Consider the following 20,166-nt stretch of genomic DNA (forward strand, 5'->3'; position numbering starts at 1 on the left):
TGATCAAATGTGTCAAAAGTGGTCTGTGAAGTTTCTTGGTACTATGGACATTTTGGCCAAATAATTCTTTGCTATGTGGCTGGCTTATGCATTGGGAGATGTTTAGGACCACCCCTGGCCTCTACCCACTGGAAGCCAATAGCGAGAGACGGCTGACATACTCAAAATATCCAAATCAACAAAGTTACTGGTGAATAAGAAATATGCATATTTTATTTTACAGAAAAAACTAAACAGACTGTTTGGGCAACTCAGTCTTTTATCAGCACCTGCACTTATCCTTACCTCCAATACAAGAGGCATTCTCCTCTTCTAAGGCAAATCTTTCACCAGTGACCCAGATGACATTCCTTCAAGGGATTTGAACATCAGTCACCCCCGTTTCAAGTAGTGTATAAACACGCTCAATTCTCACCCATCTTAAAAATAATCTCCCATAGCCCTGGCCAGTGTGGCTCAGTTGGAGCACCGTCCCGTAAATCTGAAAGGTGGCGGGTTCAGTTAGCAGTTGGGGTGCGTGCAAGAGGCAACTGATTTCTCTCACATTGATATTTCTCTCCCTCCCTCTCTCTCTCCCTTACCCTCCCTACAACCAATAGGCATGTCCTCAGGTAAAGATAAAAAATAAAATAACATAACCTCCCACAAATCCACGTCCCTGTCTAAATTACTCCTCTTCTTACCACACCCCACCTCTAATCACCATTCATAATCAAGATTCTTAAATAATTGTCCACATTCTGTCTCCATTCCCCAGTTTGTAATTCGTTATCCCATTTCACTTTGGGTTCAGAATTCAATCTCTACCAAAACTGCTTTTGCTAAGGCAGTAGTTCTCAATAGGGGCAATTTTGTCCCCCAAGGGACATTTGGCAACACCAGGGGACATTTTTAGTGGTCACAACTAAGGGCTGCTACTGGTGTCTCCTAGTAGAAGCCAGAGATGCTGCTAAAACATCCCACAATGCACAGAGACCTCCATACCAAAGAATTATCCAACCCAAAATGTCAGCAGTACCAAGGCTGAGAAACCTTGTGCTGAGATAAGTTATAACCCCCATATTGCTACATATAATGAATACTATCCTACACATGCTTTGGCCTGGCGTGAGCACTTGCCACTATTAGCTTCTCCTTCCTTCGAATTCACTTTTCCCTTAGGTCACTGGTCATTATATTTTAGGTTCCTCTTCTGTTCTCTCTTTATCAGTATTTCTCAATGTTCTGTACTTAGCTCTTTTTTCTACATCCCAAAATCATTAGAATAAACTGGGTGAGGATCTTTTCAACTTGCCCAGGCCTCACTCACAGGCTTCATTTTGGAGGGAAGCCCAGATATCCTTTTTTAAAAAAACTTGTTAATTCTAGCATACAGCTAGAATAAAAAACCATTATAGACAGTCGTATTTTAATCATATCCACTCTCATCAACTGAGTTACCATTTATATATTAATGACTCTCAAATCTGTATCTGTAATAAATTTACTCATTTAGTCAATATTCACTAAATATCTACTCTGAGCTTCATACTGTTCTAGGCACTGGAATAGGACAGTGAACTGACAAGGTGCCCTACTCTCTTGGAGCTCATATTCTAATCAAGGAGAGAGAAATGAACGACCACAAAAAGATCATTTCAAATACTGACAAGTACTATGCAAACATTATAAGAGGTGATATGAGAGTAACTAGGAAGAGACAGTATTTAAATAGAAAAGCCAAGGAAGACCTGGGAGAGAGGGAGGGAAGAATTTGACCCAAAACTGTAGTGAAAAGGAATGAACTATATAAATATCTGAGGAACAAAAATTCTAGACAAAGCATATACAAAATACTGAAGCAGAAGCATATTTGGTACCATCAAGAATTATGACCAGTGTGCTTAAGGCAAGGTAAGTATGGATAAATGGTATATATATATATATATATATATATATATATATATATATATATATATATAAAATGAAGTTGGAGAGGTAGACAGACCAGATCCTATAGGGCTTTATAAGCCAGGGTAAGGAATTCATAGCCTATGTGCAACAAAGTCACTGAAAGGGTTTTAAAGGGGCATGACATATGGTCTGACAATGCAAATGTCCAGAAAATAAATGATTGTAGCTCATACTAGGATTGTAACCAAAAATATAAAGATGATTTCAGGCTATATTTTGGAAGTAGAATAAAAAAGACCTATAGGTATAAAATAAAAGAGAAATCAAGTACAGGGCTGTTTTTTACCCAATCTGATCTAGGTAGATAGTGAAGACATTTACTGAGATGAGAAAGACTAGGAAGAAAGAAACTGATTTGGAGAGGGGGATCAAAAGTTTTGTTCAGTCCTGGAGGAATTGCCAAGAAAAAACAAAGTTCTGTTTAGTACATCCTAAAGGGTCAGGTAGGCAGCTAGATATACAGTATCCCCTCATTTATCGCGGGTATTACGTTCTAGGCCCCCCTGCGATAGGTGAAAATCTGCGAAGTAGGAACCTTACATTTATTTTAGTATTTATATATATTTTAAGGCTTTATAAACCCTTCCCACACACTTATAAACTGTTCCCAGTCCCTTATTAACCTTTCCCGCACTTTTATAAACACTACTTATGTTCTTAAACGTATTCTACACTCTTAAACCTACATAACTTTAACAACATACATAAACAGTACCACAAAATCCCACGATATAGCGATAAATCCACGATAAATAATTAAATATATTTTTAAAAATCCCACAATTCAGTGAGGCCGCCATAAGTGAACCACGATATAGAGAGGGACTACTGTAATCCAGAGTTAAGGGGAGACGTCAGGATTGAAGACATAAATTTGGTAGTCCTCACTGTATTAGGTGATATCCTTTGCCTAGGATAAAAGTGGGTATAAATTTTAAAAAGAGAAGGGGTATTAGAACAAACCCTGAGGAACTTCCAACATGTAAAGATCAAGTAAAGAAGTCAGCAAAAACAAGTCATAAGGAAGAAAATCAGGAGAGGAGCATAATGTTGAATGTCACTGTTCTCTCAGAGGCAGATCTGCACATCCAGCTGCCTACTGGATGTCTCTACTTGTAAATTTGAGTGCCCCAAACCCAACATACCTCAAATAATCCATTCCCATCTTGCTCCCAAATCTGTTCCTTTCCCATGTTTCCTATTTCAATGAACAGCACATCTATCCAATTGCCTAGGCCAGAAACCTAACTCTTCCCTATTTCTGACATTCAGCCAAATCCTGTCAAATTTCCCTCATTACTTCTCAAATCTAGTTATCTTCTCCTCATCCAGCCAATACCAGCTTACCATACCATCTCCCGTCCAGCCTTTCGACAAGCCAGCCACAACTGTCTTTCAGTAGATGCCATTCAGGTCGGGCCACTCCCCTGCTTAAAATCCTTTCATGACTCCGTATTTGGACACAGGGAAAAATGAAATGCAAGGACTTTAATCATATAGCTTTTTCAGCTCTCCTATCTTCCTTCTCTTTTGCATGCCCATCCCTGAACTCCTCCCACCAATCAAAATGCACTACACATACATCTCAAGCACAGTGCCTATTCCTCTCTCTTTCTCTGAACTCGTTAATTTGTTCATGTCATTAGTTTTCTTCTGGGATCACTATTTCCTCACCCCAGCTCCATTACTTGGCCAATTCCTACTATTCCCTCAAGACTCACCAAGCCTTCCCAACCCCACACCTGAATTAAGTGTCTTTCAAATCAGCTCTCAAAAGCACCTTGTATTCATTCTTATTGGAGCACTTATCAGACTGTATATTGTGTTTGCTTAATGGGCAACACAGCCAGTATCTGGTACAGTGCCTGTTCTACGCTCTTGGTAAGAGAAGAAATAGTTTTTAATGAATACCAGATAATACACCACGGGTACTTATTGAATCCTTCCTCTTCTTACTTAGCTCTTAGACCTCCATATTCCCAGCGTCTAGAACACTGCCCTAAAGAAACAGTTCATAATTGTAAACTGGAAGTGACTATCAAAATCATCTGGTGAGCCTGACATAAAGATTCCCAGTCCTATGTCCACACCACTAAGTTCTGATCCAACAGGCCTGAGAAGAGGCCTGGGAATCTGTAATTTTGACAACTTTCTCAAGTGATTTTGATATGCAATCATTTTTTAAGAACTGCCATTCTAAACAGAAGTACAATAAATGTTGTTGAAAGTAGCATTTTAATTTAATGAAGTAGAATTCATTTCCTAATTCTTCAGGGTTAGAATCTGCTGTAACTAAATCCTGAGCGTAACAGAACAATGCACTAAGTGTACAAAAATCCACAAAACAAGCAGCCTTTATTGCATTATTACAAAACACTTTCCATTTTGGCAATATTTTACAATGCATTTAGCTTCAAGGGTTGGGAAGGAGAAAGTTGGAAACTAAAGGGGAAATTTTCAACAAACATTACTAAAAGAAAAACTGTCCCAGCCCCCCTGCCCCCAAATAAAATTCCAAATGTCACTTAATTTCACTACCCAAGAAGAGGCCACGAGGAAAGCAGCAGGCAAAACTCTGGCAATTTCACTATGGATCATGTCAGAGACAAAGGAACATTCAAAACAGTCATCAGTATGGTCGGTTGCGCTGATCATTTCTGTAGTCGTTTCTAGGAATGAAAAATAAAGAACCAGACTAAATGCTAATTTTCTACCAAAGGGCTGTATCAAACACTTCTTCAGGGTGCGGGTGACTGGTATCAGCTTGACAATTTCTGCAAGGATGGCACCGTGCCTGATTTATTTCACTGCTCCTAGAAGGTGCGTAGTAAATGTCTTATCAGCTTTAAGACCCATGAAGTTCCTAAAAGCAGCTTTACTATCACCAACTCTCTTAAAATTTCCCACCTAGAATAAGGATTTCAAACCCCTGTGGTATTTCAGGAGGTAAGAAACTATGCTAATTCCAGCACTCTGAGCAGACCAGTGGCATAGTGGAATAAGCAAACAAACACGTTCATCTAAGAATTCTGGATCTCCCACTTACCATGTGACTGTGGAAAAGTTATTCAATGTTCCTAACTCTGTAAAATAGGAAGTATACCTACTTTATGAGGTTGAAAGAAGGATAACTAAAATACAGGGTGGGGCAAAAGCGGGTTTACAGCTGTTATGGAAAATAATACGATACTTAATAAATAGTAATACAAAAATAAACTCTTGTGTTTTGCATACTCACAACTGTAAATCTACTTCTGCCCCACCCTTTATATACACACACTTCCAAAGGACTTGCCATATGCTAAGAAGTACTCAATAAATGATGATAATTACTAATAGCTAAAAATTACACAGTACTTACTATGGACCAGCAACTTTTATAACATAATCTACTATAACTCCATGAAGGAGGAATTATTAGCCCCACTGTACACAGGACAGTACTGATGCTCCAAAGGGTTAAGTAACTTGCCTAAGGTCACATCACTAGTAAGGGGTGGAGCCAAGATTTGAACCCAGCCAGTCTGTCTCCAAACCCTCCGAACTCCTGGCTTTGTAACCACCTGCTATACTAATTCTCACTATGCCGTACTACCTCTGGAATACAAATGCTTAGTATAATAACTGAAATTTCTTTGTATCGCTGGTTATTCAATTTTTTTCCTACCTCTACACCATTCAAGTGCACTGCACAACACACTCCCAGTAATACCACCAGTGACTTTCATCTGGAAAAAGGTATTACCAGAATCACTAGAAAAACTACTGCTGGGTATATATAGCATATATGATTGAAAAAGCATACCACTATGAAAGGTGTGTTCTCCCCCACCATTTAGATTAAGAATCCCTGATTTACAGTTTCAAATTACCTCTCAATCTCAATTACCTTTGCTATGAGAATGAACACATACACACTCATATGAAGATTCATGAATAAAATTTTCAAAATAATTATTTTTAAAAACTACTAAGCAGACAACTATATAGATCTTCTCCACCCTGATAGAACTGCCCATAGGAAATTCAAATTCAAAAAAACTAGACAATAAGGAAATGTGACAAAAGGGCTCAGACCTTAAAATCTAAGAGCAGTGAGGTAAACAGTATATTCTAATACTCACCTTCCTCCCATTTTGCCTCCATAGCCACCTCGGTCTCCTCCATAGCTGCCACCACTCCTGTCTCCTCCGTAGCCTCCACTTCTATCTCCACCATAGCCTCCTCGGTCCCCACCATAGCCTCCTCGGTCTCCTCCATAGCCGCCACCTCGATCTCCTCCATAGCCGCCTCGGTCTCCTCCATAGCCACCTCGGTCCCCACCATAGCCACCTCGGTCCCCACCATAGCCGCCTCGGTCTCCTCCATAGCCGCCTCGGTCCCCACCATAGCCACCTCGGTCCCCACCATAGCCGCCTCGGTCTCCTCCGTAGCCACCTCGGTCACCTCCATAGCCACCTCGGTCTCCTCCATAGCCGCCTCGGTCCCCACCATAGCCGCCTCGGTCACCTCCATAGCCGCCTCGGTCTCCTCCGTAGCCACCACCTCGGTCTCCTCCGTAGCCACCTCCTCTGTCCCCACCATAACCACCCCCACTTCTGTCTCCTCCATAGCCGCCCCCACTTCTGTCTCCTCCATAGCCACCTCGGTCTCCACCTCTGCCCCCACGGCCTCTGTAGCCCCTCTCTCCACCGTAGCCTCTTCCCCTGAAATCTGCAAGGCAGAAATGCAAACCAAAGGCATCAGCAAAATGATGTAAAGTTTCCTTCATGCTAGTCAGAAGATACATACCAAAAAGCTAGCCTACCTCCTCCTGAGGGACGAGAGTCCTCTGGTCTGGGTTCATTGCACTGATTGCAGGAATTCCTTCGAGCAAAGTTCATATTTCCACAGGACCTGAGGAAAAAAGGAAAGTAAAAATGCTCCTCAAAAGCTTCCAATGGATTCAGAACTCCCCTTGCATCTTCCAACCTCAATTTCAACTTCTACTCCCGCCGAAGTAAATGGGATACTTACGGATTAGGGCAAACCCAGTCCCCACTTTTGGGGTCTCCACCTCTCCCCTGAAAGCCTCCACGGCCTCTATATCCTCCACGGCCTGAGGGATTTAGGGGAGGGAAGGGACAAAAATCAGCAGCAAACGTTAACAAAGCATAGAAAAAGTACCAGATGAAAGCATGTGCCTACCAGGAACTGGACAGTACCCCCCCCCTTATGGCAGGCCTCTGTGATTCTGTGATTTGGGGCTTTACATAATAAATGCAGGAAATGTGGGAAAGATCCCAGACACACTTTACAGTGCCAATAATGTACACTTAAAAACTTTTCTGTAATACCCTCCTTAAAGAATCTCAGTAATAAGGGTTAAGTGAGAAGACATATTCCAAATTTAAGGAATTAGACCCAACAGAAACGAACAACCTGGCAGTAAATATATCAGGGAACTTACACACTGGTCAGATTAAGTATCTAATTAGATATCATTTAACTGATTGCCTCCTGATTTCCAGGAGAATAACGAACTGCTATACAAGTTTCCAAAGGAATTTTCAGAACCTTCTTCCACTACTCTCGTAGGTACTATGACACCTTATTTACCTAATCTCCTATTTAATACCCTCTCACCTTAACATAGAAGGAAAAAAAACAAGGCAGAGAAGGAGGTAGCAGCAAGTTCACACAATGGGGACATATGACAGACTCAAATCCAAACCCTCTGTACAATATCTGGGCTAATAAGCAACAAGTATCTTACCTCGCCGCCCACCTCCACTTCCACCTCCTCTCATAAATTCAGGTCTTCTGGTGGCAAAAGACACTTTAATGATGTTGCCATGAAATTCTTTCCCTAAGGAAAAAGAAAATGGTTTGAAGAAATGCTACACCAGCCCTGGCTGTACTGTTCAGTTGGTTGGAGCGTCACCCCGTAAACTGTAAGGTCATGGATTTGATTCCCAGTCAGGGAGCATGCCTGGGTTGCAGGTTTGATTCCAGGTCAGGGAGGGTACAAGAGTCAACTGGTCGAGGCTTCTCTCTCACATGGATGTTTCTTTCCCTCTTTTCCCTCCTCTACAAACAATGAGCATGTCCTCGGGTGAGAATTATAAAAAAAGAAAGAAAGAAAGAACTGCTACTCCACATTTGCACTTCTCAATAAAAACATTAAATTGTCTCGAGTATTTTTAATTTCAGAGGAATAACTGACATGTCCTCACGGAAATTCAAACACACTAGTATTCCCAAAGAGTCAAGGTAACAGTATTAAACCATGACAATTTATTGAATAGAGCAGATCTGTAACTGGGAGAGTCATGTGTGCACATGCACGAGTGTGCACATGTACTTATATATGCACACATATACTTGTATATACACTATTATACTTAACTCTCAATAGGGAAAACAAGACCACTGATGTGGGGAGGGGTCAAAGGTGGAAAGAAAACTCATTTGTTCTGTTCTGTTTTTTAATTTTTTATTTAATTTGAGAGAGAGAGAAAGGAAGGGAGAAAGAGAAGAAAACATCAATGTGCGAGTGATACCTCTATCAGTTGCCTCTTGCATGCCCCCAGCTGGGGACCTGGCCCACAACCCAGGATGTGCCCTGGCTGGAAACGAACCGGCAACCTTTCATTCCACAGGCCAGCACTCAGTCTGCTGAGCCACACCAGCGAGAGCTGGCCAATAATCTTTAAACGTATCATGAGCAGAGGAAATTGCTTTATGATTCACAGAAGCTCTAGATAAAAAGCAGAAGTCAGGAAGAACGGACCAAGCCTTCAAGAGCAAGGCAATGGGGCTTGGTAGATGAGTACAAAAGAGTAAAGAACATGGAGGTAAGGACATATAAGGTATCACAATCTCATCTTGGAAGAAGCAAAAGAATGAAATTATGTTTTGGAAAAACAGGTGAATTTATAATATGGGGAAATCACTATGTAAAAATGTTTAGTGAAAAGAACATGAAATCCAACTGAAGTGGCTGCATGGTCACATTCTGGAGACCGGCAGTGCTTGCAGCATGGCAGACCAACTGACTGAAGAGCAGACTGCAGAATTCAAAAAAGCTTTTTCACTATCTGACAAAAATGGTGATGAACTGTAATGAGGTCTCTTGGGCAGAATCCCACAAAAGTTGAGTTATAGAACATGGTTAACAGAGTGGATGCTGATGGTAATGGCACAATTGACTTCCCAAAATTCCTGGCAATGATGGCAAGAAAAACGAAGACACAGACAGTGAAGAAATTAGAGAAGCATTCCATGTGTTTGATAAGGATGGCAACGGCTCTATTAGTGCAGCAGAACTCTGCCATGTGACGACAAACCTTAGACAGAAGCTAACAGATGAAAAGGCTGATGAAATGATCAGGGAGCAGATATTGATGACAATGGTCAAGTAAACGATGAAGAGTTTGTACAAATGATGACAGCAAAGTAAAAACACTGTAGAGAATGTGTTAAATTTCCTGTACAATTATTTATTTGCCTTTTCTGTTTGTAACTTATCTGTAAAAGGTTTCCCCTACTGTCAAAAATAGACATGTATAGTAATTCGGACTTCATTCCTCCACGTCGTCTTCTTTCCTAAATCTCACTGTCATTGTCCTGAAACCTTATTTTAGAAAACTGATCAAGTAACACATTGCATGTGGCTTGTTCTGGATATATCTAAGCCCTTCTGCACATCTAAACTTAGATGGAGTTGGTCAAATGAGGGAACATCTGGGTTATGCCTTTTTAAAAAGTTTTCTTTAAGAACTGTCAGCATGCTGTTGCTGAAGTGTGGAGTTGTAACTCTATGTGGACTATGGACAGTCAACAATATGTACTTAAAAGCTGCACTACTGCAGAACGGATGTATTATCCAGGCACTCACACACCCTTTTTTTGTAATGCTGGTCCTGTACCAGAGATATTTTCTTTTATTGTTACTTGCTTTTTAAACTTTGCTTAGCCCTTAAAGAAAAATCTGCTTATGACGCAATTTGCCTCAAATCCATTTCAAGTTGTATTATGTGTTTTCCACTTAAAAAAAAAATTATACCCCGCTGCCAAAATAAGTACATGAAACAAAACTACATTTGGAACGTAATGATAAACTGTTTTTTAAATACAGTTTTAAAAATTGGGAGAAAAGTTAATAAAAAAATATTACCAGTGGTTATCTCTGAGTAAAGGACTATGGTGCTTTAACTCCTTCCTTCTATTTTCCCATGCTTTCTCATCTTCAGGGGAAAAAAAACTTAATATTTTTTCTATGTATAAACTTTGTATTTGAAAGAAAAATTAACCTAAAGTTTAAAAGAATATAATAGGGTCAACCAGGCCAACCCTCTACATCTATATCAGGGTGGCCTCAAGCACAAGTCATGATACAAGGAAATATTCTAGACAAAAACAAGAAAGAGAGCTCATCTCATTTCTAAAGGTATATTAAAAGTCTGGCCTATATTCTTAATAAAATTAGCTATAAAAGTAAACATGAAAATAACCACTGTCTACCAGAACATATTTTGACTTCAAGACTAGAAAACATTTTTATCCAAAGAGCATGCTAAAATTATATGAATGAAACATACCATCAAACCAGTCAATGGCTGCCTTAGCTGAAGGAGGGTCATCAAATGACACTGTTGCCTCTCCTTTTGGCTTCCCTGTGTCCTTGTCTGTGTACAGATTTATCATTGGTTTTCCAGTCTTCTTGTTTGTCTGAGGAACAAACAAGCTGGTGTTAGCATTTTAAGAAAAAATGATCAGAAACCATGTAATTTATTATTTTAAAGAAATTCACACTTCCATACTACAAAATACTATGAACCATTTATTAAAGTGAAGTTATCTGTAGGTTTTAAAAAGGAAAATACGCTAAGACAAATTAAGTGAAAAACCAAACTAAAAATGATATAGTATATGTATTTTATCTGTGTATAATTCCTTTAAACCCACAAAAAAATGTAAATAATGCTTTATGCCAATCTATACCTTGTAAAACAAAAAAGGCCAGGAAAAATGTTCACTAAGCAAATCAACAGATTAACACTAAGATTACACACTAGATTTGGCTAGAATGGGAGAAGACAAAGAAGAATTTTTACTTAATCAGAATTTACTTTTTTACATATTTCATGTGTAATTAATTCCTTAAGAAATTTTAACTTAGCAAGAAGAGAGGAAAAAAAGAGAGTAATTCCATAGACACCAAAACAAGACAACTGTCAATTGATTTCAGGCAAATGCTACAATCTTCCAACACTGCTCCTAATGATGCTTTCTAGTTGAAGACATGAAAAAGACTGGGTTGACCAAAAAGTCTGTTTAGTTATTTCTGTAAAATAAAAGACGTATTTTTCATTTTCACCAATAACTTCACTGGTTTGCATATTTTCAGTATGTCAGCTGTCTCCCACTATTGGCTTCCAGTGGGTAGAGGCCAGGGGTGCTGCTAAACATCTTCCAATGCATAAGACAGCCCACAGCAAAGAATTATTGGCCAAAATGTCAATAGTACCAAGAAACTTCACAAACCACTTTTGACACGTTTGATCAGTCACAACACATTCTCTATACACTGCACAAATCTTCTGCATTTTAGTTGTGTTTTTACCTTTCTTGAAATAATAAATCATAATACACTGAAAATGTTGCCTATTCCATCTTCAATATTAAAATGGCTACACAAAAATTCACTGATTTTGATAAGGTTTTTAAAAATATTTATTTCTAGAGAGAGGGGAAAGGAGGGAGAAAGAGAGAGAGAGAGAAACATCAATGCGTGGTTGCCTCTCATGCGGCCCCAACTGGGACCTGGCCCACAACTCAGGCATATGCCTGACTGGGAATTGAACCGGTGGGTGACCCTTCGGTTTGCAGGCTGCCACTCAGTCCACTGAGCCACACCAGCCAGGGCTATAATTTTTTTTTTTTAATGCACAATGGTATGACAGCTGTCACAATACAATCTAACAAAATTGTTTCAAATGAAGTGAAGGACAACTAAGCACTACTAGAGCCATCATATGGAAAAAAACTAACTTTGGCCAACCCAATAATACTAATAAATGACTAACATTTATTGGGAGAACTGTTATAAGCAATCTGTGTATACGTGTGTTAACTCATTTAATTCTCTAAACAATGCTATCAGGCAAGGAAAAAACTAAATGAACTTTTTGGCCAATATTTGCATGAAACAGCACAATAAAGTTATCAAATAAAACATTACATATTGGGCTAATATGTATCACAAACAAGAATACCAAAACAAGAAGTTGTCAGTAACAACTTGAGTTTGCTAAATATATTTGTTTTTCAGAATCTATAAAATATTCTCACAATTTCATTTGGTCTTAGAATTCTAGGAGCTAGTCAGAGACTATTTTTAGAGTCCTATAATTGAAAGCTAAAGCTGTAAAAGGCCGTGGAAAGGTAAACACAAACAAGGAATAAAACCATCATGTATTTAGCAAATGCCTACAGAAAAGGGTGAGAATGTGCACCAATGAATTTTCAGAAACAAGCCTTACTAGGATAGAGGCTTATTATGTAATCTATGTATCTTAACCAGAATATGTAAATGATTATGAGATTTTTAACAAAAGCTATACTTTTCACTCACCTTGATAATTCCTATCTGTTTAAAGAACTCCCCCACTTGATCTGTAGACACACCCTCCCCAAGTCCTTGCACAAAGATTGTGTTGTTATCTGAATTATCAGATTCTGAATCTAAGGGGAAAAAAATGATGGTTAATTTTACATATTCCTTGATTTTACTACATTCTGCTTAGTAATCAAGAACAATAATTTACTGTCCAATATTCAACTCTTTCTATGGCTGAAAAAAAAAAAAACCCAATATAATAAAAGTCTTATATAAACATGCAAAGTGGTCACAGTAGTTATTTGGTCAATTAGTACAACTAAACTTAAGATAAAGTGGATCAAGTCCATATTGTAAAGTACAAAAGACCAATTAAGGGATATCTTACAAATCTCACTCTTTAGGTTCAGATACAGGTCTCAAACTCAGGAAGAGATGAAGAAAGTTTATAAATTGGCATTCCTTTCTTTGGAGAGCTTTAATTCTTTATGGGTAATCAATACTTTTAAGGCTCTCTAATAGACAAGTCCCCAAATCTGACACGTTGGACTTCCAAGCAAGCCAAGCAGAATTGGTGGTTTCCCCGTTCACTGCAACAGCTTTGTTATAGACCAGAGGGTAGAAGCACCTTGAAACATACCTTACCTTACACATACACTTTTGGATTAGTATAACAAAATAAGAAAGATGTAAAAAATTCAGTCCATCAGGGATAATTCAGAAATTGCCTTCCATATAGAATACTCTGGCATCTTAATAAAAACGAAATTAAAATCAGAACTTTCAAAAGGCTCCATGCAGCCTTGAATTTCATTTAAGAATAAAAAGCCACATGAAATTAGTGACTTCTGCCCAGAGTAAGACAATTCTCTCACGTATGAATCCAGGTTCCTTAGGCCCACTAGGAGACTACCAATCCAATGTAATTATTTCCTTAAACAAAGCTTTTCTACTTCTAATTTCCCAATAATACAAATTCTTTCAAATCTGATTTGCAGTGATTAAATAATGCTAATTAACAGTACAAAATCACAAACATAACAATTTTGCCCAGCAAACTTTCCATGAATTTTTCTTTCTGGTATGTCTTTAGAAATAAAGCTCCCCAGTTCTGCCAGCACTATCAAATTAAATCTTCCTCCTGAGCTAACGCCTCCAAACACACACTTTTCCCTTGAAAAAAGTGGAAAACTAACATTCTCTCAATGGCAAAGTTACAAACTACCATAAATCTTACCAGCATCTGGTCTGGGTCCATAATCCCTGTGACCTAAGGGAAAAGAAAAGAAAAAGAAAAAGAAAGCTATTTAAGACAACTCATTAGAAATCATTTTAAAACAATAATAATAACCAAGGCACGAAAAGTCAATACTTCCAAAATCCTTGGAAGTCAACCATCACAGATTTACAAAGTAAATATATAAATTGTTTTATTAAAAGTTTAAGAAATCGAGATAAATGTCAGTATTTCCTTAAACTTGTCCCAAACAACACCTGCCACTTTGGCATTATGCTAGTATCACTTCTATTAAGCTCTGGTTGTGAAGGCTGATTGAAAAACCCTAAAAATTTAAAAACACCGTGTCAGCTACCTTTATTAAAACAACGTACTGTCAAATTCCAGTAAAGGCCTTATTCATTGGTCACCACAGACACTTTCATGCAAATTCACTGTGTAGAAATCCATTGGACTGAGATCAACTATGGCTTTTTAATGTTTTCATTGATATATATACATATATATATATATATATATATATAAAATCTTTTTTTTAAGCACACAACACACACCAGCCTCAACAGAGTTAAGTAAGAAAGGGCTTAGACTGCGTCTGCGAGATATTGGTGGCTTTTAGATTTATATAGCATTTCCACTGAAACATTTTGGGATACTCAGCACTTACCACCAAAATTTTTGAAGCCACCGCGGTCACCACCACTGCAGAGGAAAAATTGAAGAAATGATTTCTTCCTTAAGTCTCTAACGTGCTGAGCCCTGGGCTCAATCTACACTTAACTGTCACAAGTAGAGCACCTAGGAAAACAGCAGCACCTCTAGCTTTCCAGTAAATTCCATTTCATAGACTTCAAAATATTGTTTTTACCTAAGTGTTTTTCCCAATGAGCTATTTCCATAAGGGTGCCTTTTCAAGTGTATTACAGAACATACCTAATATACTTCTTTTAAAGTCTTCCCAACCCCAAGACAAAGGGATACTACTTAAATCATAACTTAAAGCTGGAGGCACAGCATGAAGAGTCAATAGAGGAAACATTCTTTCCAAGGAGGTATTTTTTAAAATATGAAAAAAGGAAAAAAAAAAGGAAGAATGATATAAAGCAAGGTTAAGATTTAGATAGCAGGAGAGGTAAAAACTTGAGTACTGTGTTCTACTGTGATATTAAATAGTGGATTTTACAAGATGAAGAGAAAAAGTGGGGTATGAATATGAAAGTAAGCCTGAATAAAAGCAGTCCAAAAAATTGCAAATCATTCTGAAAGCTGAAAAAATGAGCATTAAAAAAGCTTAATTTAAAGCTGCCCTCCTACTCCACACCTACCATAATGTACTAATCTCTTCACATCAGAGATACTAAGGTTCATGTTGTCAAATGTTCAGAACACCAATCAGTAGACTATAACAGAGACAGGATGCAATAGATTCCAACACTACAACTTCCCAGAAGAAATACTCATTAGGCAAATTTCCACTGTCAGATAAAGGTTAGTGGTCCTTCTGTGCACAGCTTTACCTAAGAAATCTAAGATCTCTCTTATCAAGAAACTCTTTAAACACCCATATATTGAAAGCTTATTTCTCTTGATTGAATTAAGTAATCCTCTAAGACTCAAGTGCTGAAATGGAAATAAAAACACCTGAAGTTTTCAGATGGCAATAAATCTTATCTTCTACTGTAACCCAATAAACTAGTCTAATATACTAATTTCTCTTCATTGCTTAAAAGCCTCTCTAGGGATAACGATGCCCTCTAAATGGCTTTTCCTGAGAAAAACCACTGAATAAATAAGAACGTATTCTTCCTTTATCATTAGTCTAGTCTACTAATTTGATGTAAAAAAAATCCCCCCTTCAATCAGCTCAGATACAGATACATATTAATACATCCTAATTTGCTATTTATCCTATTTGAATTTTCAGGAAGCCTAAAAAGGAGAATAAGACTATTTCAAGGCTATGTAGACAATATGAAACTCAGGTCCCTCATATATAGTTTTTTTATTAAGTCTCTAAGATTGCTCTTTCAGAAGAGTGCCCAAGCCCTCCCTAAACTTCTAAAAGACCTGTATATCACTGCTTAACTCTTTGAGAAAGGAAAGCCAACAGAGTTCTTGAGATTAAATGGCTAAAAATCTTATTATTAGAAACCAAAATATCTCAGCTGTGAACATCTAATGATCAAAGATGATCATTAGAATTCAAAAAAACCATGAGAAAAGAACCAGTGAAAATACTCAGTTCACATTCCTATGTGAGGAAGTTAAAGGTCCCCAGGATAAAGTAGATTTTTTTAATAGGAAATTTTCACAAGTGCTGAAAGGAATCTTGTAATTATACTGCTGTCATCTTAACTGAGTACCAAATTGTCTATCTGGCCAAAAGGGAGAGAAAACATGCAATTTCATACATGAGCTAATTCCTACAATTTCTATTCTGGCCAGCTATATCATCTTCATACAACTTTTTAAAAGGATATATACCACTGCAAAATAAAAGGGATATAAAACTAATGACATCTGAATAAGTTTATAATTTCCTATTCCTTCATATAATAAGAGTTTAGCTTAGCATTTCCTTTGAAATTACAGCAGCTGAAGATTTCTACACAATAGCCATAAATATGCAAACACCTAGTGCATTTGCAAAAGTACTAGTCTTCAAACTGAAAGATCCAGGATATAGTCTCAACTATCACTAACCAATCCTGAAAATTTGGACAAGTCACTAACTCTCCCTGGGCTTCAGATTCCTCCTTTACAAAATAAGGGTCTCTATCCCTGCTACTCAAAGGGCCATCCATGGAACAGCAGCACAAGCAGAGCCTACAAATATCTCGGAAAAGCATGATATTGGGCCTCGCCCCAGACCTACTAAATCAAATCCCCAGTAAATTCATGTGTACATTAAAGTTTGAGAAACAATGGTCTAGATGATCTATAATTCTATGTGACACTTTCTTCCAAGTTCAAATGTTTCAACTGTTTTTCCTCTTTAATAGAAAAGTTCATATTTGTTATGTTATAATCTCTTATTAGAAAATTTGTTATAGTAAATAAGCCTCAAGTAGTACTCACTATTAAATAGTTAACAGAAGATGGGCCTATCATTAAGAATCTTTCTTTCAAACCTATAGTGAAGTTACAGGTCCCATTCCCATATACTAAGTCAAGGACTCACTAGCAAATTAAGACATGAACAAATGTGAACATCTATGAATCAAAATGCTGCCATAATAAATGTTTTCCTCCCAGAAAGGGAATCAAATTTATACACATACAGAATTCCTGAAGAACATTTTAAAGTGAAGTAGTAGAGGTATTTACGTACTACAGTAGACATAAGCATACTCCAATTTACAGCTGAGTGCCCCCTGCATAAGAAAACCAACTAAATATTCTTGACTCAACTACAGAAATGGTTGTCCCATGTTCAAAATTACAATGACCAATCTACCCTAGGGTAGAACTGAGGGGTCTTTCACTGTTATATTACATATTTACAGAAGACATACTTAATTTCAGGCGCTTGTCAAGAGGAAAAAAGTTCTTTGACAGCATCTTTATTCCCACCTTTAATTTTAAAAAATTAAATTAAATATATTTATTCAAGGACTAAAATGGCCAAGAAGTAAAAGCACAATGAGGAATTTTTATTACCAGAAAATTCATTATCTAGAGAGAAAAAGACTTGGCTAAAAGCTGAAAAAGCCTAGTTAAAAAATAAAACCGCTGTACTTGAGTTCTCATACTAGTAAATCCAAAATACAATTTTGGGGGTACAAAGAACATCAACATTAACTCCAAATAGAAATGATTCACTGGATTTAAATACCATGCTCAATAGTAGCTGTATTTCTTTCATCTCCTCCCTTTTCTTATACGTGTGGTTAAAAAGGCTTTCTAGATTCAGCATTTACCAACATTTCGGGAGGCCAAGAATCTGTCATCCTAGAGCTGCATTATGCAATACATTATTCACTGGTCATACGTGGCTACCGACCACCTGAAATGTGGGTAGTCTGAATGTACTCTAAATGCAAAATACAAAATGGATTTCAAAGTCTTAGAATGAAAAAAATAATGTACAAGCCATGGCCAGTGTGGCTCAGTGGATTGAGTGCCAGCCTGAGAACCAAAAGGCGGCTGGTTCGATTTTGGTCAGGGCACATGCCTAGGCTGCAGGCCAGGTCCCCAGTTGGGGACTCGTGAGAGGCAAATGATCAATGTTTCTCTCTCACATCAAAGTTTCTCTCCCTCTCTTTCTCCCTGCCTTCCCATCTCTCTAAAAATAACTCAATAAAATCTTTTTTTAAAGCTAATAATGTTAATTTTTTTAAAGAATGCATGCTAATTTTTATACTGAATTCTTGATGAATAATCTGGATATAGTAGATTAAATAATTATTAATATTAATTTCACCTATATTTTATTTGACTACTTGAAAATTTAAAATTACACGTGGCTTACATTTGTGACACACGTATTTCTATCGAGCAGAAGTATTCTAGACGATCACCAGAACATATGCTCATTTTTAAGGGAGCTCACCAAAACTCTTTTAAGAAAACACTCAAAATTCAAAATTACTTTTTTTAGGCTTCAGTTATTAAAGCCTGAAACAGTTATTTAACTTGATGACATACTGATAATGAAAAGGTTATCCATAAAGTTCTGGCAATTTTGCAATGCATTCATCACAACATTGAAGTTAAAAACAGAGAATTTATGTCGTTAAACTTCTAGTCCACTAAGAGGTCAGTGGTCCATTTTGAACAATTAGAAATTCAATCTTTTTTGCTGCAACGGCTTTTTCAAAGAAAAACATTGTTGCCTATAATTCTTATAACATTCACATTTCTCTTCTTTATTTTGGAAACTGACAGTTTCCTTTTTGTCTGAATTCCTCCTGTAGCCAAGCAATCATACAACCTGAGTCTAAAAGTGTCCCACCCTTGAACACATCCGACCAGTACCCCCTTCTTCTTCAAATATAAAACCAACTAATATAGTCTACACACAGCCACGAAAGGATTATATTTTCAACCTTGCTATTTTTAATTAAGATGAATAGAAACACAAACGCGAGTGTTAATGAAGACTAACAAAAAAATGTTTGGGTATTCTGGTACTCAATTGTAAAACCACGTGCAAAAAAGATCCTAAAACCAAGCATTTTTATTTGATTTCAAAATAATTTACCCCTATAAATGAGCTTTAAAAAGCACATCTTTGCCCTGGCTGGTGTGGCTCAGTGGGATTGGGTGCTGGCCTGTGAACCAGAAGGTTCTCAGTTCCCAGTCAGGGCACATGCCTGGGTTGCGGGCGAGTGAGAGGCGACCTCTCGATGTATCTCTCACACATTGATGTTTCTCTCCCCCTCTTTTTCCCTCCCTCCCCCTCTCTCTAAAAGTAAATAAAACCTTAAAAAAAAAAAAGGCACATCTTTAAGCAAGATATTTTGACACATGAAAAGTTACCCATAAATGAAGTTTTATTGGAACACACCATGTTTATTCGTTTATATACCGTCTATGAATGCTTTGATGCTACAACACAAGGGCGGAGTTGAGTAGTTCCAACAGAAGCTGTCTGACTTGCAAAGTCTAAATTACTCACATAAAAAGTTGGCCAACCCAATATAGAGAGTAATTATCATAATCCATATGGGTTTCTATTTATTGACTGAGGAGAGGTTGCCTCAGGTAGACAGCAATTGGGCAAGACCCCTCCCCCATTCCTACCCCGACAGAAACCAGACTGGCATTTTAACCTAATTAATATCTACTGGGCTCCTGCATAAGATTTTGTTTAAAGAGGTTCTAAGGCTAAATAAAAAGACTATGAAAATCAAAAACTTAGTTCATGATTCAGTATACAATCAAAACTTATACTGAAATATATTGCCAAAGAGGTTAAAAAAGTACTTAAAAATGGAACTTTCAGGTTGATTCTGGTATGGATTTTTGTTCCTTTATCAGGAGGACCATTCAAGATCCTTTCAAGTTTCTAATACTAAGATGAGTCATCTCTCAAAGATAAAAATATATACTTAATATATACTTAAGAATTTTCCTTCTACCATTCAGAAATGGTCATGTTTTAATAAATAATTATAGGATATAATTATAACTTCCTTATCAAGAAAATTAAACCTATGATGTACTATAAAATATAGAGCATTCCAAGGCAGCCAATTATCCAAAACATACTATTTGGAAAACTAAATATACCTGTTGGTTATCCTGTTTGGGATTCTGTTTGAGGTAGGAGGGAGGCTCTTAGGTAAGCACCGTGTCACTTCACATTGTTCATTTATATATACATGATGGCAAACTGTTCTCTTTGATATTGAAGAGGCACACAATATAC

At 37.5% G+C, this 20,166-nt stretch overlaps 1 protein-coding gene and 1 pseudogene across 2 annotated transcripts in view; one reads left to right on the top strand and one right to left on the bottom strand.

Annotated features, from left to right (window-relative positions):
* Positions 1 to 4,515: 4,515 nt before the first annotated feature.
* The window catches only part of TAF15 (TATA-box binding protein associated factor 15), a 30,287-nt gene continuing 14,636 nt past the window's right edge, over positions 4,516 to 20,166 (bottom strand). For both annotated transcript variants that reach the window (XM_090257922.1, XM_090257921.1), the window contains exons 8-16: positions 14,461 to 14,495; positions 13,794 to 13,826; positions 12,572 to 12,681; positions 10,536 to 10,665; positions 7,709 to 7,801; positions 6,970 to 7,051; positions 6,761 to 6,849; positions 6,078 to 6,666; positions 4,516 to 4,622 (exon numbers count right to left, since the gene is read on the bottom strand). In XM_090257922.1, coding sequence (XP_090114048.1) covers positions 4,583 to 4,622; positions 6,078 to 6,666; positions 6,761 to 6,849; positions 6,970 to 7,051; positions 7,709 to 7,801; positions 10,536 to 10,665; positions 12,572 to 12,681; positions 13,794 to 13,826; positions 14,461 to 14,495 — 1,201 coding nt within the window. In that variant the 3' untranslated portion in view covers positions 4,516 to 4,582. The remainder of the gene's footprint in view (positions 4,623 to 6,077; positions 6,667 to 6,760; positions 6,850 to 6,969; positions 7,052 to 7,708; positions 7,802 to 10,535; positions 10,666 to 12,571; positions 12,682 to 13,793; positions 13,827 to 14,460; positions 14,496 to 20,166) is intronic.
* Positions 8,975 to 9,394, top strand: LOC149998041 (calmodulin pseudogene; annotated as a pseudogene).

Source organism: Furipterus horrens, unplaced genomic scaffold (assembly GCF_987537825.1).
Source record: "Furipterus horrens unplaced genomic scaffold, mFurHor1.1.pri manual_scaffold_11, whole genome shotgun sequence".
In the NCBI taxonomy this organism is placed as follows: Eukaryota; Metazoa; Chordata; class Mammalia; order Chiroptera; family Furipteridae; genus Furipterus; species Furipterus horrens.